The sequence below is a fragment of the Amblyraja radiata genome, chromosome 7, assembly GCF_010909765.2.
Source record: "Amblyraja radiata isolate CabotCenter1 chromosome 7, sAmbRad1.1.pri, whole genome shotgun sequence".
NCBI classification, from domain to species: Eukaryota; Metazoa; Chordata; class Chondrichthyes; order Rajiformes; family Rajidae; genus Amblyraja; species Amblyraja radiata.
Window position 1 is genome coordinate 87,553,404 of NC_045962.1, and position 15,178 is coordinate 87,568,581.

The 15,178-nt window shown below is 48.4% G+C and overlaps 1 protein-coding gene across 1 annotated transcript in view; it reads right to left on the reverse strand.

Moving 5' to 3' along the window:
* The window catches only part of map3k2 (mitogen-activated protein kinase kinase kinase 2), a 38,953-nt gene that overhangs the window by 11,215 nt on the left and 12,560 nt on the right, over window positions 1-15,178 (reverse strand). Inside the window, exons 7-12 of the mRNA XM_033024957.1 lie at window positions 14,864-14,994; window positions 13,148-13,227; window positions 11,047-11,114; window positions 7,835-7,927; window positions 5,338-5,544; window positions 83-231 (exon numbers count right to left, since the gene is read on the reverse strand). Coding sequence (XP_032880848.1) covers window positions 83-231; window positions 5,338-5,544; window positions 7,835-7,927; window positions 11,047-11,114; window positions 13,148-13,227; window positions 14,864-14,994 — 728 coding nt within the window. The remainder of the gene's footprint in view (window positions 1-82; window positions 232-5,337; window positions 5,545-7,834; window positions 7,928-11,046; window positions 11,115-13,147; window positions 13,228-14,863; window positions 14,995-15,178) is intronic.

Sequence of the window (15,178 nt, forward strand, 5' to 3'; positions counted from 1 at the left end):
GCTGTGAGGTTACGCCACTGTGCCTCCCCTCCTGAGTTTCTCCAGCACTGTGTTTGCCCCGGTGTCCAGGACACTAACTCACCTTGCTGGTCTCCGGGCTGTCGGGGTCGAACTGCACCTGCTTCACGGCCAGCTCTCGGGCTGTGTCCGCGTCGTAGCACAGGTACACCCTGCCAAACGCCCCTTGGCCCAGCAGCTTGCCCAGTCGCCAGTTGGAAGGTGCTCGCGGAGCTGAGGGAAGCAAACAGCAGAGGGTGACGACAGCGCAGTGTCTCATTCACCAACAAGGTGCCATCTTTGCACTGCCATTATGGCGATGGGTGGTGTGTTGCTTCGATGAAAGCAAAGGCTGTCAGGAGTTATGGGGAGAATGGGGTTGAGAGGGAAAGATACATCAGCCATGATTGAATGGCAGAGTAGAATTGATGGGCTGAATGGCCTAATTCTACTCCTGTAACATTATGAGCTTATGAACATGAAATATTAATGCCAATCTAGGTCTACGGTGCTATGCAGAATCCTCAGACTAGAAGGCCCTTGGATCCTGGTAATGTCCTCGTGAATCTTCTCTGCACATCCTTAGACTCAGACTAGAAGAGAAATGGATTGCCGTATGTGATACGGACGGAAAGAGTTCAATTGTTTAAGAATATTTCCATTTGTCTACCTTCAATTGTTTAAGAAAGATGCTGGAAAAATCGAAGGTAGACAAAAAATGCTGGAGAAACTCAGCGGGTGAGGCAGCATCTATGGAGAGAAGGAATGGGCGACGTTTTAGGTCGAGGCTCTGTCTGAAGAAGGGCCTCGACCCGAAACGTCACCCATTCCTTCTCTCGAGATGATGCCTCAACCGCTGAGTTTCTCCAGCATTTTTTGTCTACCTTCGAAAGAGATCAATTGTTCAGTCACTTGGTCAATACAACCAGTCATAGTCACTCAGGCCCTTCGGCCCAACTCATCAATGCCAACCAAGATGCCCCATCAAAACATTTGGCCCATATCCCTCTAAACCGTTCCAATCTGTGTACCGATCCGAATGACTTTTAAATGCTGTAACAGTACTAGCCTCAACTATCTTCTTGTTTCATATACCCACCACCCACTGAAAAAGGTTTCCACTCAGCCTCCTGTTAAATTTAAGGGCCTGTCCCACTTACGCGATTTATCCGGCGACTGCCGGCACCCGTCATTAGTGGCAGTAGGTGGCTGAAAATGTTCAACATGTTGAAAATCCAGGAACGACCAGAAAAAGGTACGACTCTTTGGGCGACAACTCACGGCCATACAGGCGTCACCCTGCGACATGTCGCCCGTATGGCTGTGAGTAGTCGCCCAAAGAGTCGTACCTTTTTCTGGTTGCCGCTGGATTTTCAATATGTTGAACATTTTCAGCCACCTGCTGCGACTATGACGGGCGCCGTCAGACGTCGAAAAAATTGTGTAAGTGGGACAGGCCCATTAATGCTACAGTTGTACACGATGTTGGTGAGGCTGCACTTGGAGTATTTTTGTTCAGTTTTGCTCACCCTGCTGCAGGGAAACAATGTAATTAAGCTCTAAAGAGTGCAGAGAAGATTTACGAGGACATTGCCAGGACCCAAGGGCCTGAGATACAGGGAGGGGTTGGGCAGGCTAGGACTTTATGCACCTTGGAGTGCAGGAGGATGAGGGATGATCTTATAGATATATAAAAACACGAGGGGAATAGATAAGGTGAATGCAGTCTTTTTCCCAGCCTAGGAGAATCAGGAAGTAGAGGGTGTGTAGTTTTGGTCTCCAAATTTGAGGTAGAACATCCTTGCTATTGAGGCAGTGCAGCGTATGTTCACAAAGTTAATGCCCAGGATAGCGGGAATGTAATATGATGAAAAATTGGAGAGACTGGATTTGTATTCACTGGAATTTAGAAGGCTGAGAGGGCATCTTATAGTAACATATAAAATTATAAAAAGACTGGACAAGCTAGATGCAAAAAATATGTTCCCAATGATGGGAATCTAGAACCAGAGGCCACAGTTGAAGAATAAAGGGGATGCCATTTAAAACTGAGATGAGAAAAAATCGTTTTCACCCAGAGATTTGTTAATTTGTGGAATTCTCTGCCACAGAAGGCAGTGGAAGCCAATTCACTGGATGAATTTAAAAGAGAGTTAGATAGAGCTCTTGGGGCTAACGGAATCAAGGGATATGGGGAGAAGGCAGGCAAGGGTTACTGATTGTGGATGATCAGCCATGATCACAATGAATGGCGGTGCTGGCTCGAAGGGCCGAATGGCCTACTCCTGCACCTATTTTCCATCCACCCATCCATCCATCCAGGACATAAGTTTAAGGTGAAAGGGGATGGATTTAATAGGAACCTGAGGTCTAACATTTTCACTCAAGGAGGTGGGTGTATGGAACGAGTTGAGGCAGGGACTATCACAGCATTTAATAGACATTTGGATAGGTACATGGATAGGAAAGGTTTAGAGGGATATGGGCCAAACATGGGCAGGCGGGATCTGTGTAGACAGGGGCATTTTGGTTGGGCAAGTTGGGTAAAGGGCCTCGTTCTGTGCTGAATGACTCCATCTCCTCAGCCAAATTTGCAACAATTGTGCACTGCGAGAGAGCTACTTGTTCGCTACAATAACAATGATTCTCATTGACCATTCCAAAACCGCAATAAATTGCAGAGTTGTGGACGTAGCCCAGTCCTTTTGCTCTGGTATTTTATTTCATTCACATGTTTAATTATTGTTTAATGTTTTGTGTGTCATTCTTAATTGTTACTGTTTGTCGTGTTGTTACTTGCGAGTGGAGCACCAAGGCAGATTCCTTGTATGTGTACATACTTAACCAATAAACTTATTCATTCATTCACACAGACCACACTCCCCACCAATGTAGATGTAGCCCAGTCCATCACACAGACCACACTCCCCACCATAGTAGATGTAGCCCAGTCCATCACACAGACCACACTCCCCACCATTGTAGCTGTAGCCCAGTCCATCACACAGACCACACTCCCCACCATTGTAGATGTAGCCCAGTCCCACACACACCACACTCCCCACCATTGTAGATGTAGCCCAGTCCATCACACACACCACACTCCCCACTATCGACTCCATCTACACTTCACGCTGCCTCGAGAAAGCAGCCGACATAATCAAAGACGTGTCCCTGTCCCACCCCGGTCATTCCTTCTTCTCCCCGCTCCCGTCCGGCAGAAGGTACGGAAGCTTGAAAGCACGCACCACCAGACTCAGGAACAGCTTCTTCCCCCCTGTTATCAGGCTTCTGAACGGTCCTTCCATAAGCTAGGGTACTGTCCGATTCACCTCTACCCCATTGTGGACTTTGGACTTTGTCTCTGGAACTGATGCGTTACAATGCTGAGACTATATTCTGCACTCTGTATCTTCCCCTTTGCTCCACCTATTGGACTGAGTTTGACTTGTTTGTATTTATGTCCAATATTATCTGGTGTGTTTGGATAGCTGCAGAACAAAGCTGTTCACTGTAACTTGGGACACATGACATTTATTTATGGTACTATCTGATCTAGGTTTATGTTTGTTATAGTCACATGTACCGAGGTACAATGAAAAGCTTTGTTTTGCATGCTATCCAGTCAGATCAGATTATACCATACAGATACAATCAGTTCAAACTCAAGTCCAATAGGTAGAGCAAAAGGGAAGACAGAGTGCAGGATATAGTTCTCAGCATTGTAACACATCAGTTCCACAGACTGGTGGATATAAAATGCTGGAGTAACTCAGCGGGACAGGCAGCATCTCTGGAGAGAAGGAATCAGCGACGTTTCAGGTCGGGACCCTTCTACAGATTCCTCTTCGGCCCCCTGCGGTCATGGCTGACCATGGGTGTCTCCAGGGTTGGAGTTCGCCTGTGCGTGACTTTGTTTAACGTGGGGAGACTGGTGCACAGACAGCCACCCCACGGTCCTTGACAGATCTGGGTCAGGATCCAGTGACACGGAGTCCAAGACGACCGGAGACCCTTTTCTGCTGCAGCCTTCATCCGCCTTCCCAGCCGTTGTGACGCTCCACTAAGGTCAGCCATCGTCCTCCGCCTGTTCCACCGTTGAGGTCTTGGTTGGATTGCTCTTTGTCAGAGACCTCCCCCTCGACCATACCGCCATGGGTGGCCCTACCAGGAGCATAGCTCCAGACGGCATCGCTCTCAGGATCTCAGGTCCACACAAGCTTCTCCACCACAAGGTGACAATCCACAGAGACTAATCCACTACAGACTATTGTCCACAGTTCCACAATAGTGGAAACACTCCCAGCGAGACTACGCGTAGACCTGCTGACCATTTTAAATTTGCCTTCCCATTCCCACACTGACATTTCTGTCCTGGGTCTCCTCCATTGCCAGTGAGGCCACCCGCAAACTGCAACTCATATTCCGCTTGGGTAGCTATGGTAGCCAGCGGCATGAACTTTGAATTCTTCAATTAAAGGTGACTCCCTCTCCCCTTCCATAGAAAATAGGTGCAGGAGTAGGCCATTCGGCCCTTCGAGCCTGCACCGCCATTCAATATGATCATTGCTGATCATCCAACTCAGTATCCTGTACCTGCCTTCACTCCATACCCCCTGATCCCTTTAGCCACAAGGGCCACATCTAACTCCCTCTTAAATATAGTCAATGAACTGGCCTCAACTAAACGTCCTCCACTAAACCTCGGATAACTAGTTCCACAGTTTACAACGATGTAATCCCTCTTGGACTCGCACCTGTCTCTAGCCCACAGTCAGCCTATAAGGGAACCTCCTTGCCGACGACATCTGTTGCTGGCACTGATTTGTCCTCTTTATCCTTTACTTCCAGATTTTCCACTCTCCCTACTATAATCAGTCTGAAGGATGGGTCCTGCCCAAAACCTCACCTATCCATGTTCTCCAGTGATAGACAGACACTTGATTAGTGCGGGTGTCAGGGGTTATGGGGAAAAGGCAGGGGAATGGGGCTAGGAGGGAGAGATGGATCAGCCATGATTGAATGGCGGAGTAGATGATGGGCCAAACGGCCTCATTCTGCTCCTGTCACTTATGAACATGATCTTTGTATGTCCTTTGCCCGCAGATGCTGCCTGACCCGCTGAGTTACTCCAGCACTCTGTGATACGTCACGTATCCATGTTCTCCACAGATGCTGCCTGACCCGCTGAGTTACTCCAGCACTCTGTGAAACGTCACCTATCCATGTTCTCCACAGATGCTGCCTGACCCGCTGAGTTACTCCAGCACTCTGTGTCGGTCACTGTATACAGAGCGGTGGGTGAGCTGCTGACGGGGCTGAGGGAGGTGTGGGGCTTACAGTGGCTCGGGGGGCTGATGTCCATGACCGAGAGGATGGGGTTGTCGATGTCGCTGCCTCTCCTCCGCATGCGGCTGTCCTCGTACTCGGGGGTGAAGACGCTGCTGCCGCTGCTGGTGCTGAGCGAGAGGTCGGTGGGGCTGAAGTTGACCGACGAACGTAGCGTGTTTCCGTGCGTCCTCCTCGCCCTGGGGAACGTCTTGCGACCTGCGGCAAGAGGCGGAGAGAAAACACCGGGTTAGCACGCAGTGTTGCAACCCGTCCGCGTCTGACGTCATGGCCAATAAATAGACAATAGACAATAGGTGCAGGAGTAGGCCATTCGGCCCTTCGAGCCAGCACCGCCATTCAATGTGATCATGGCTGATCATCCACAATCAGTACCCAGTTCCTGCCTTCTCCCCATATCCCCTGACTCTGCTATCTTTAAGAGCCCTATCTAACTCTCTCTTGAAAGCATCCAGAGAACCTGATGATTCCCCCAACATCAGGAACATGTTTCCTACCTCTAGTGTGTCCAATCCCTTAACAATCTTATATGTTTCAATGACGTGTCCTTGTGATGTGGATGCCTTTGACAGATATCACAGTGCTTAATTTCTTTGTTTTTGTGACACACAAATGATTTTAGTTTAGTTTAGTTTAGAGATACACCGCGGAAACAGGCCGTTCAACCCACCGAGTCCTCGCAGACCAGCGATCCCCGCACATTAACACTCTCCAGCACACGCTAGGGACAATTTACAATTATACCAAGCCAATGAACCCACAAACCTGAAGATAGACATTAAATGTTGGAGTAACTCAGCGGGTCAGGCAGCATCTCTGGAGAGAAGGAACGGTAGACGTTATGGGTCGGGACCCTTGTTCAGACTGAAACGTCACCCATTCCTTCTCTCCAGAGATGCTGCCTGACCCACTGAGTTACTCCAACATTTTGTGCCTCTGTTTGGTGTTAACCAGCATCTGCAGTTCCTTCCTACACTACCTACAAACCTTTGGAGTGTGGGAGGAAACCCTGGAGAAAACCCACACATGTTAATGAAGAGAACGTACAAACTCCATATAAACCCCCCTTAGTCAGGATGGAACCCGGGCCTCTGGCGCTGTGAGGCAGCACCTCTACCGCGTCTATAGGTGCTGTCTGTATGGAGTTCGTACGTTCTCCCCGTGGGTTTTCTCCGAGAGTTGCGGTTTCCTCCCACACTCCAAAGACGTGCAGGTTTGTAAGTTAGTGTCCCCTTCTGTCCCCTCTCTGTTTTTATTATTTTAAGTATGTCTTAAATGTATGTTTTCTAATGTTTCTTGGTATGTTTTATTGGGGGGGGGGATCGGGGGCAACTATTTTAAGTCACTTACCTCGACGGAGATGCGATTTTTCTCCGTGTGGCATCTCTGCCCCCCCCCCCCCCCGCGGCCTAACAAGGTGTAGTGGTGTGGCCTTTCCTGGAGACCGGACCGGAGCTTCAAGCCGTGGATGCGGTGTTGACTAACCATCGCAGAGCAGGCGATCCTTTGCCGCGGAACGTCAGCGTAAATGCTCCGACCGCGGGGCCTGTGGACTTTAACACCGTGAAGCCCGCGGTCTCCGGTAACAAGAGGCCGATTCGGGAGCTCCAATGGCACGGAGTGTTCCGATCATCCCGACGAGAAGGCACGAACATCGGACCGTCAGCAGCGGCAACTGCGGAGGGTTCAACGTCCCTGACCACGGGTGAACAAAGGAGGAAGATGACTGAACTTTATTGCCTCCCATCAAAGTGAGGAATGTGGAACCACTGTGGTGGATGTTGGTGGTAAATTTATTTTATATGCGTATTGTGTTCTTTGCACTTAGTATGGCTGTATGGTAACTAATCTTTCACTGTACCTTAATTGGTTAAGTGACAATAAACACAAACTTGAACTTGCGAACTTGGCTTAGGTAAAGTTGTAAATTGTCCCTAGTGTGTGCAGGAGAGGGTTAATGTGCGGGGATCGCTGGTCGGCGCAGACTCGGCGGGCCGAAAGGCCTGTTTCTGCACTGTATCTCTAAACTAAATCAAACCTTCCCAGGTGTTTAAGAAAGAACTGCGGATGCTGGAAAATTCAAAGGTAGACAAAACTGCTGGAGAAACTCAACGGGTGAGGCAGCATCTATGGAGCGAAAGAAAAATCAGTCTGAAGAAGGGTCTCGACCCGAAACGTCACCTATAGGTAACTCAGCGAGTGAGGCAGCATCTACGGAGTGACTGAAAAATCAGTCTGAAGAAGGGTCTCAACCCGAAACGTCACCTATAGGTAACTCAGCAAGTGAGGCAGCATCTACGGAGTGACTGAAAAATCAGTCTGAAGAAGGGTCTCAACCGAAACGTCACCTATAGGTGACGTTTCGGGTCGAGACCCTTCTTCAGACTGATTTTTCCTTTGCTCCATAGATGCTGCCTCACCCGCTGAATTACTCCAGCATGTTTGTCTACCTTAAACGTCCCCAGGGGTAGGTGTGGCACATACTCACCATCAGTGTAGTCGTGGTGGTGGTACGGAATGTGGTACCGGCGTGGGTATGTCCCACCTTTCCCGATGTTGTCGAACGATGCAATATCGCAATCTGCAGAAGGGGAGAACATAGTTGATTCGATTTAGCAGCGGAATTTACATCAATAGACAATAGGTGCAGGAGTAGGCCATTCAGCCCTTCGAGCCAGCACCGCCATTCAATGTGATCATGGCTGATCATCCACAATCAGTACCCCGTTCCTGCCTTCTCCCCATATCTCCTGACTCCGCTATCTTTAAGAGCCCTGTCTAGCTCTCTCTTGAAAGTGTCCAGAGAACCGGCCTCCACCGGCCAATGGGCTATTATTATCACATAACTGGGGTGCATTGAAAAGCAGTGTTACCCAAACAGATCAGATAACTGTTCATGCGCATAAATGATAGGAGCAGAAATAGGCCATTCAGCCCATCAAGACATTTAGAACGGAGACGAGGAAACAGTATTTCACACAGAGAGTTGTGAGTCTGTGGAATTCTCTGCCTCAGAAGGCGGTGGAGGCTGGTTCTCTGGATACTTTCAAGAGAGAGCTAGATAGGGCTCTTAAAGATAGTGGAGTCAGGGGATATGGGGAGAATGCAGGAACGGGGTACTGATTGGGTATGATCAGCCTTGATCACATTGAATGGCGGTGCTGGCTCGAAGGGCCGAATGGCCTACTCCTGCACCTATTGTCTAATATCTATAAGTCTACTCCCCATAACCCCTGACACAGACGGCTGTGGAGGCCAAGTCAATGAGCATTTTTAAGGCAGAGGCAGATAGATTCTTGTTTAGTACGGGTGATTTGATTTTGATTTGATTTGATTCCTTTATTGTCATTCAGACCTTTCGGTCTGAACGAAATTTCAAGGGTTATGGGGAGAAGACAGGAGAATGGGGTTAGGAGGGAGAGATAGATCAGCCATGATTGAATGGTGGAGTAGACTTGATGGGCCGAATGGCCTATTTCTGTTCCTATCACTTATGAGCCCGTACTAATCAAGAATCTATCTATCTCTGCCTTAAAAATATCTATTGACTTGGCCTCCACAGACGTGTGTGGCAAAGAATTCCACAGATTCACCACCCTCTGAGTACAGAAATTCCTCCTCATCTCCTTTCTAAAGGAACGTTCTTTTATTCTGAGGCCGTGGCCTCTGATCCTGGACTATCCCATTAAAAGAAATATAATGCTAATACATAAACACAATCAGGTTAATCATTTCAATGAATAAATAATGAATCGATAATGTTTTATTATTAATGTGTGATGTTTTTAATATGTCATTCCTAACTGTCACTTTATGTCATGTTACCACTTGCGGGCGGAGCACCAAGGCAAATTCCTTGTATGTGAATACTTGGCCAATAAACGCATTCATTCATTCATTCATTCAATGCTACATATTTATCTCCTTTTATCTACGTAAGTGGGAAGAGGCCATTCTGCCCCTCTTGTTGCCACTGTCCAATTTAATACAAACAAAGCCTATCTGTTTCCTCAGTGTCACTTTTCTACAATATCCCCCATAGTCCTCGATTCCCTTAATATTGTATTTAGCCCATCGAGTCAACTCCGCCATTCAGTAATCCATGCCTTCATCACGTCTAGGCTGGATTACTGTAACGCACTCTATTTTGGAGTTACTCGATCTTCCCTGGCTCATCTCCAGTTGGTTCAAAATGCTGCTGCTCGCCTTTTAACTGGAACACGTAAGAGGGAGCACATAACGCCAATTCTGGCCTCCCTCCACTGGCTGCCGGTGTACTTTCGAGTTCATTTTAAGATTCTTTTATTTGTTTTTAAATCTTTAAATGGTCTCGCCCCGCCTTACCTCTCTGAGCTGCTTCATCCCTACGCTCCTGCTCGGTGCCTCAGGTCAGCTGATCAGCTGTTCCTGGAGGTACCGAGGTCTAAGCGGAAGCTCAGAGGGGATAGAGCCTTCTCTGTTGCTGCTTTTTTAAATTGTTTTTACTCTCTTTTTTAATGTTTTTATTGTCTTGTAATAATTTTTTGTTCATGATTAGTCATGTACAGCACTTTGTTGCAACAGTGGTTGTTTTTAAAGTGCTCTATAAAGTTATTATTATTATTATTATTCGATCATGGCTGATCTATATTTCCCTTTCAAACCCATTTCTGCCTTCTACCCACGACCTTTGATGCTCTTAGCCCATAATTAACTCTGTGCACACAATGGAGCGTTTCCTTGAGTTTAAAGAAGGGTCTTGACTCAAAACGTCACCCATTCCTTCCATCTCAATCTGTCCCACTGAGTTACTCCAGCACTTTGTGTCTATCTGTGAGGCACTCTTAAGACAGCTGATGTTTAGTTTTATGTGTCGCCTGGACAAGTCAGAGAACCACATAATTGAAGCCCTAGTCAGCCCTCTGAAAAGCTGCTATAGATTCACTTTTAGGCTAAGACGGCATTGGTGCAATAGCTTATATATATTTTAGGCTAATATGCAATTTTGTAATGTATCTTTGTAATTCTTTGTACTGTTTGATGTGTTATATGGGCCTGTGTCTGAAATAAAGCTTTAATAATAATAATATCCTCAGTGTAAACCAGCATCTGCAGTTCCCACCTGCACATTTCCTTGATCATTGTTACTTTTTGCGTATCGTTCACTTCCTTGTTCTATATCTGTGGTCAGGTCGGGGGGAGTTCCCCCCGCCACAGGTACCATGTAATCCCGTGCTACCCGCTCCATGGTTGGATAGTCGACGACTAAACTGTCTCCCCCACCTGGTTTTCCAGGTGAGGAGGGGGCTATGGACCCCCAGCAGGTCCAAAAACAAGGCCGGTCAAATGTCGGATGAGCTCCTAGCGAGCCGACGGCCATCCACACTTCGGTAGAAGTTGCGATCACCGTCGTACACAGCATTGGAAGGAAATTCCCGTCGGAATCGAGCACCACTGCGTCGCTAATGTTTTCAAGGGCGATGAATGAATGAATATCTCTCCACATCACTGTCTAAGTCTCTCGTCTCCCTCTTCCCCTGACTGTCAGTGTGAAGAAGGGTCTCAATCTGAAACATCACCCATTCCTTCTCTCCAGAGATGATGCCTGTCCCGCTGAGTCACTCCAGCACGCTGCTCACAGACGTGCAGCATCCCCAGGTCATCACAGCACTCAGGAATCACACATATCGCAGAGCTGAACGTGGACCTATCGCAACTCACCTGAATAATCCTGATGATTGTCGGGATAGCTCTGAGCCCGAGGCATGCGGGCCTTGGGATAGCTGTCGCTGTGGAGTAAAGCACAGCGTTAGATTGTCCATCCGGCATGTCCCGTCCCATTCTATCCCATGCGGCAATCACAAAACGAAAAATGCAACGGTGGTGCAGCGGGTAGAGTTGCTGCCTTAAGGTGCCTGACCCACTTGGTGGTTTTTTCGTCGACTGCCGGCGTCATAACAGTGTCGCAAAAAGATTTTGAACATCTCAAAATCCAGCGGCTACAAAAAACTTTTTGCGACACTTGGCAAAACACGGCGTGTCAATACGGCATCACGCCGTGTCACTCCACACCATGATGCTAATTTTTCGGTGACCTGATATGTCAATCAATAATGTCGGCAGTCACCGAAAAAAATCATCAAGTGGGACAGGCCCTTTACAGTGCCAGAGACCTGGGTTCGATCCAGTCTACGCGTGCTGTCTGTACGTAGTTTGCACGTTCTCCCCGTGACCTGCGTGGGTTTTCTCCGTGATCTACGGTTTTCATCCCACACACCAAAGACGTGCAGGTTTGTGCGTTAATATCGCTTGATATAAATGCAAATTATACTTAGTATGTGTAGGATAGTATTAGTGTGCAGGGATCGCTGGACACCACACACCGGGCTGGGCTGAGAGCCTGTTCACTCGCTGTAACTAAACTCATAAATCGTAGGAAGCATTTTATGGGGATGATGTATCACAGCATGGTTCAGGATGCATCACTGCTCCAGCCAAGACCGCATGAAAATCCTAGAGTGGTGGATGCGTCACAAGCAATCACAACACTACCGCTGCACCGCTGTGCCACAAATAGACAATAGGTGCAGGAGTAGACCATTCGGCCCTTCGAGCCAGTACCGCCATTCAATGTGATCATGGCTGATCGTCCCCAATCAGTACCCCGTTCCTGCCTTCTCCCCATATCCCCTGACACCGCTATCTTTAAGAGCCCTATCTAGCTTTCTCTTGAAAGTATCCAGAGAACCGGCCTCCACCGCCCTCTGAGGCAGAGAATCCCACAGACTCATAACTCTCTGTGTGAAAAAGTGTTTCCTCATCCCCGTTCTAAATGGCTTACCCCTTATTCCTAAACTGTGGCTCCTGGTTCTGGACTCCCCCAACATCGGGAACATGTTTCCTGCCTCTAGCGTGTCCAAACCCTTAATAATCTTATATGCTTCAATAAGATACCCTCTCATCCTTCTAAACTCCAGAGTGTACAAGCCCAGCCGCTCCATTCTCTCAGCGTATGACAGTCCCGCCATCCCGGGAATTACCCTTGTGAACCAACGCTGCACTCCCTCAATAGCAAGAATGTCCTTCCTCACATTTGGAGACCAAAACTGCATACAATACTCCAGGTGCGGTCTCACTAGGGCCCTGTACAACTGCAGGAGGAGCTCTTTGCTCCTATACTCAACTCCTCTTGTTATTAAGCAGGAGAGAATGTGGAGCAGCAGTCATGGGGTGGGACAGAGGAATGGTGCAAGCTTGGATCTGCACTATAAATACAATGAGGCCATTCGGTCCATCAGGCCTACTCCACCATTCAATCATGGCTGATCTATCTTTCCTTCTCAACCCTATTGCCCGGCCTTCTCCCCACAACCCATGACACCTGCACTAATCAAGAAAACATATCAATATCCGCCTTAAAAATATCCAGTGTCTTGGTCTCCGCAGCCGTCTGTGGCAATGAATTCCACAGATTCACCACCCTCTGACTAAAGAAATTCCTCCTCATCTCCTTCGTAAAGGAACGTCCTTTAATTCTGAGGCTGTGACCTCTGGTCCTAGACTCTCCCACTAGTGGAAACATCCTCTCCACATCCACTCTATCCAGGCCTTTCACTATTCGGTAAGTTTCAATGAGGTCCCCCCTCATTCTTCTAAACTCCAGCGAGTACAGGCCCAGTGCCGTCAAACGCTCATCGTACGTTAACCCACTCATTCCTGGGATCGTTCTCGTAAACCTCCTCTGGACCCTCTCCCAGAGCCGGCACGTCGTTCCTCAGATACGGGGCCCAAAACTGTAAATGCGGCCTGACCAGCGCCTTACCTGTCCAGGGGGCTGTCGAGGGAGGGGCAGCTCCCGGAAGCTGAGTTCTCTGGGCTACTCATCGACAACGGGTCTAGCATCTGTCAAGAAACAGTCGGGGGTTACATGAGAAGTTTCAACGCCAACACTTGGAAGACAAGCAAACAAAAGTGAGCCAGCGGAGAAAGGTTAAAATGTCAGGTTAGTCTTCTTGTACCGAGGTAGCGAGGTACAGTGAAAAGCTCTTGTTGCGTGCTAACCAGCCAGCGGAAAGACAATACATGATTACAATCGAGCCATTCACAGAGTACAGATACATGATAAGGGAATGACATTTAGTGCAAGGTAAAGTCCAATCAAAGATAGTCCAAGGGTCCCGATGAGGAAGATACCAGTTCAGGACTGCTTTCTGGTTGCCGTGGGAAGGTTAATTCCCGGGATGGCGGGGCTGTCATATACTGAGAGAATGGAACGGCTGGGCTTGTACACTCTGGAGTTTAGAAGGATGAGAGGGTATCTTATTGAAACATATAAGATTATTAAGGGTTTGGACACGCTAGAGGCAGGAAACATGTTCCCGATGTTGGGGGAGTCCAGAACCAGGGACCACAGTTTTAGAATAAGGGGTAAGCCATTTAGAACGGAGATGAGGAAACACTTTTTCACACAGAGGGTTGTGAATGTGTGGAATTCTCTGCCTCAGAGGGCGGTGGGGGCCGGTTCTCTGGATACTTTCAAGAGGGAGCTAGATAGGGGTCTTAAAGATAGCGGAGTCCGGGGATATGGGGAGAAGGCAGGAACGGGGCACTGATTGGGGATGATCAGCCATGATCACATTGTATGTCGGTTGTGGCTCGAAGGGCCGAATGGCCTACACCTGCACCTATTGTCTATTGTTTAGTTGCATGATAACAGCAATGTAATAAAAAATAATTGCGGATGCTGGTTTATAACAAAAATAGACACAAAAGAGCGGAGTTACTCAGCAGGTCATGCAGCATCTCTGGAGAAAAATGAATAGGTGAGGTTTCAGGTCGGAAGTGGGGAGAGGTGACGGGTTTCAGGTTTGGCTCCATCGTTCTGGTTTCAGCGCCAGAGACCCAGATTCGATTCTGACCTCTGCTGCTGGCTGTGTGTGGAGTGTGCATACTGGTGCCCAACACGTGCGACTGACTCTGCCAGATGGTCCCAGCAGTGGATCTGCGATCATTAATTATAACCACTCCACTCAACTAAACGTCCACTCCAACCGCAGTATTTCTTACATCCCATTTATCCTGTACACTGTGGACGACTGGATTGCATTCATGTATTTATAGTTTACTTTAGAGATACAGCGCGGAAACAGGCCCTTTCGGCCCGCGCCGACCAGCAATCCCCGCACACTTACACTATCCTACACACACTAGGGACAATTTACATTTACACCAAGCCACTTAACCGACAAACCTGCACGTCTTTGGGGTGTGGGAGGGAAGAACGTACAGACGGCACCCGTAGTCGGGATCGAACCCAGGTCGACGGGGCTGCATTCGCTGTAAGGCAGCAACTCTACCGCTGCGCCACCGTGCTGCCCTTATCTTTCCGCTGACTGGTTAGCACGCAACAAAAGCTTTACACGGGACAATAAACTGAACTGACAATAAAACTCTCTTTGACCAGCACCAGGACCGTATGACTCTGGGAAAGATGGTCGGCTGGTGTGTCCTTCTCACTGAATAGAGGGCGGTTACTCACTTGGTCCATGCTCTCTGGAATGAATTCACCCTCGCTGTTGATGCTGGTGTACGATCCATTGCGTGCCACTTGTTGCTGTCCATCTGGAATGTAACCGGGGGGCGGCGAGCTCCTGTCTGACGTCTGTGAAGCTGAAACACACGACACACGATTCAACGAGTCTCCTCAAAATACCACAGAGACAAGGGCGGCCCATGTAGCGCAGCAGTAGAGCTGCTGCCTCACAGCGCCACCGTGCCTACAGCATGGCAACAGGCCCTTTGGCCCACCGAGTACTCGATGATCATCGATCACCCGATGTTGGGGAGTCCAGAA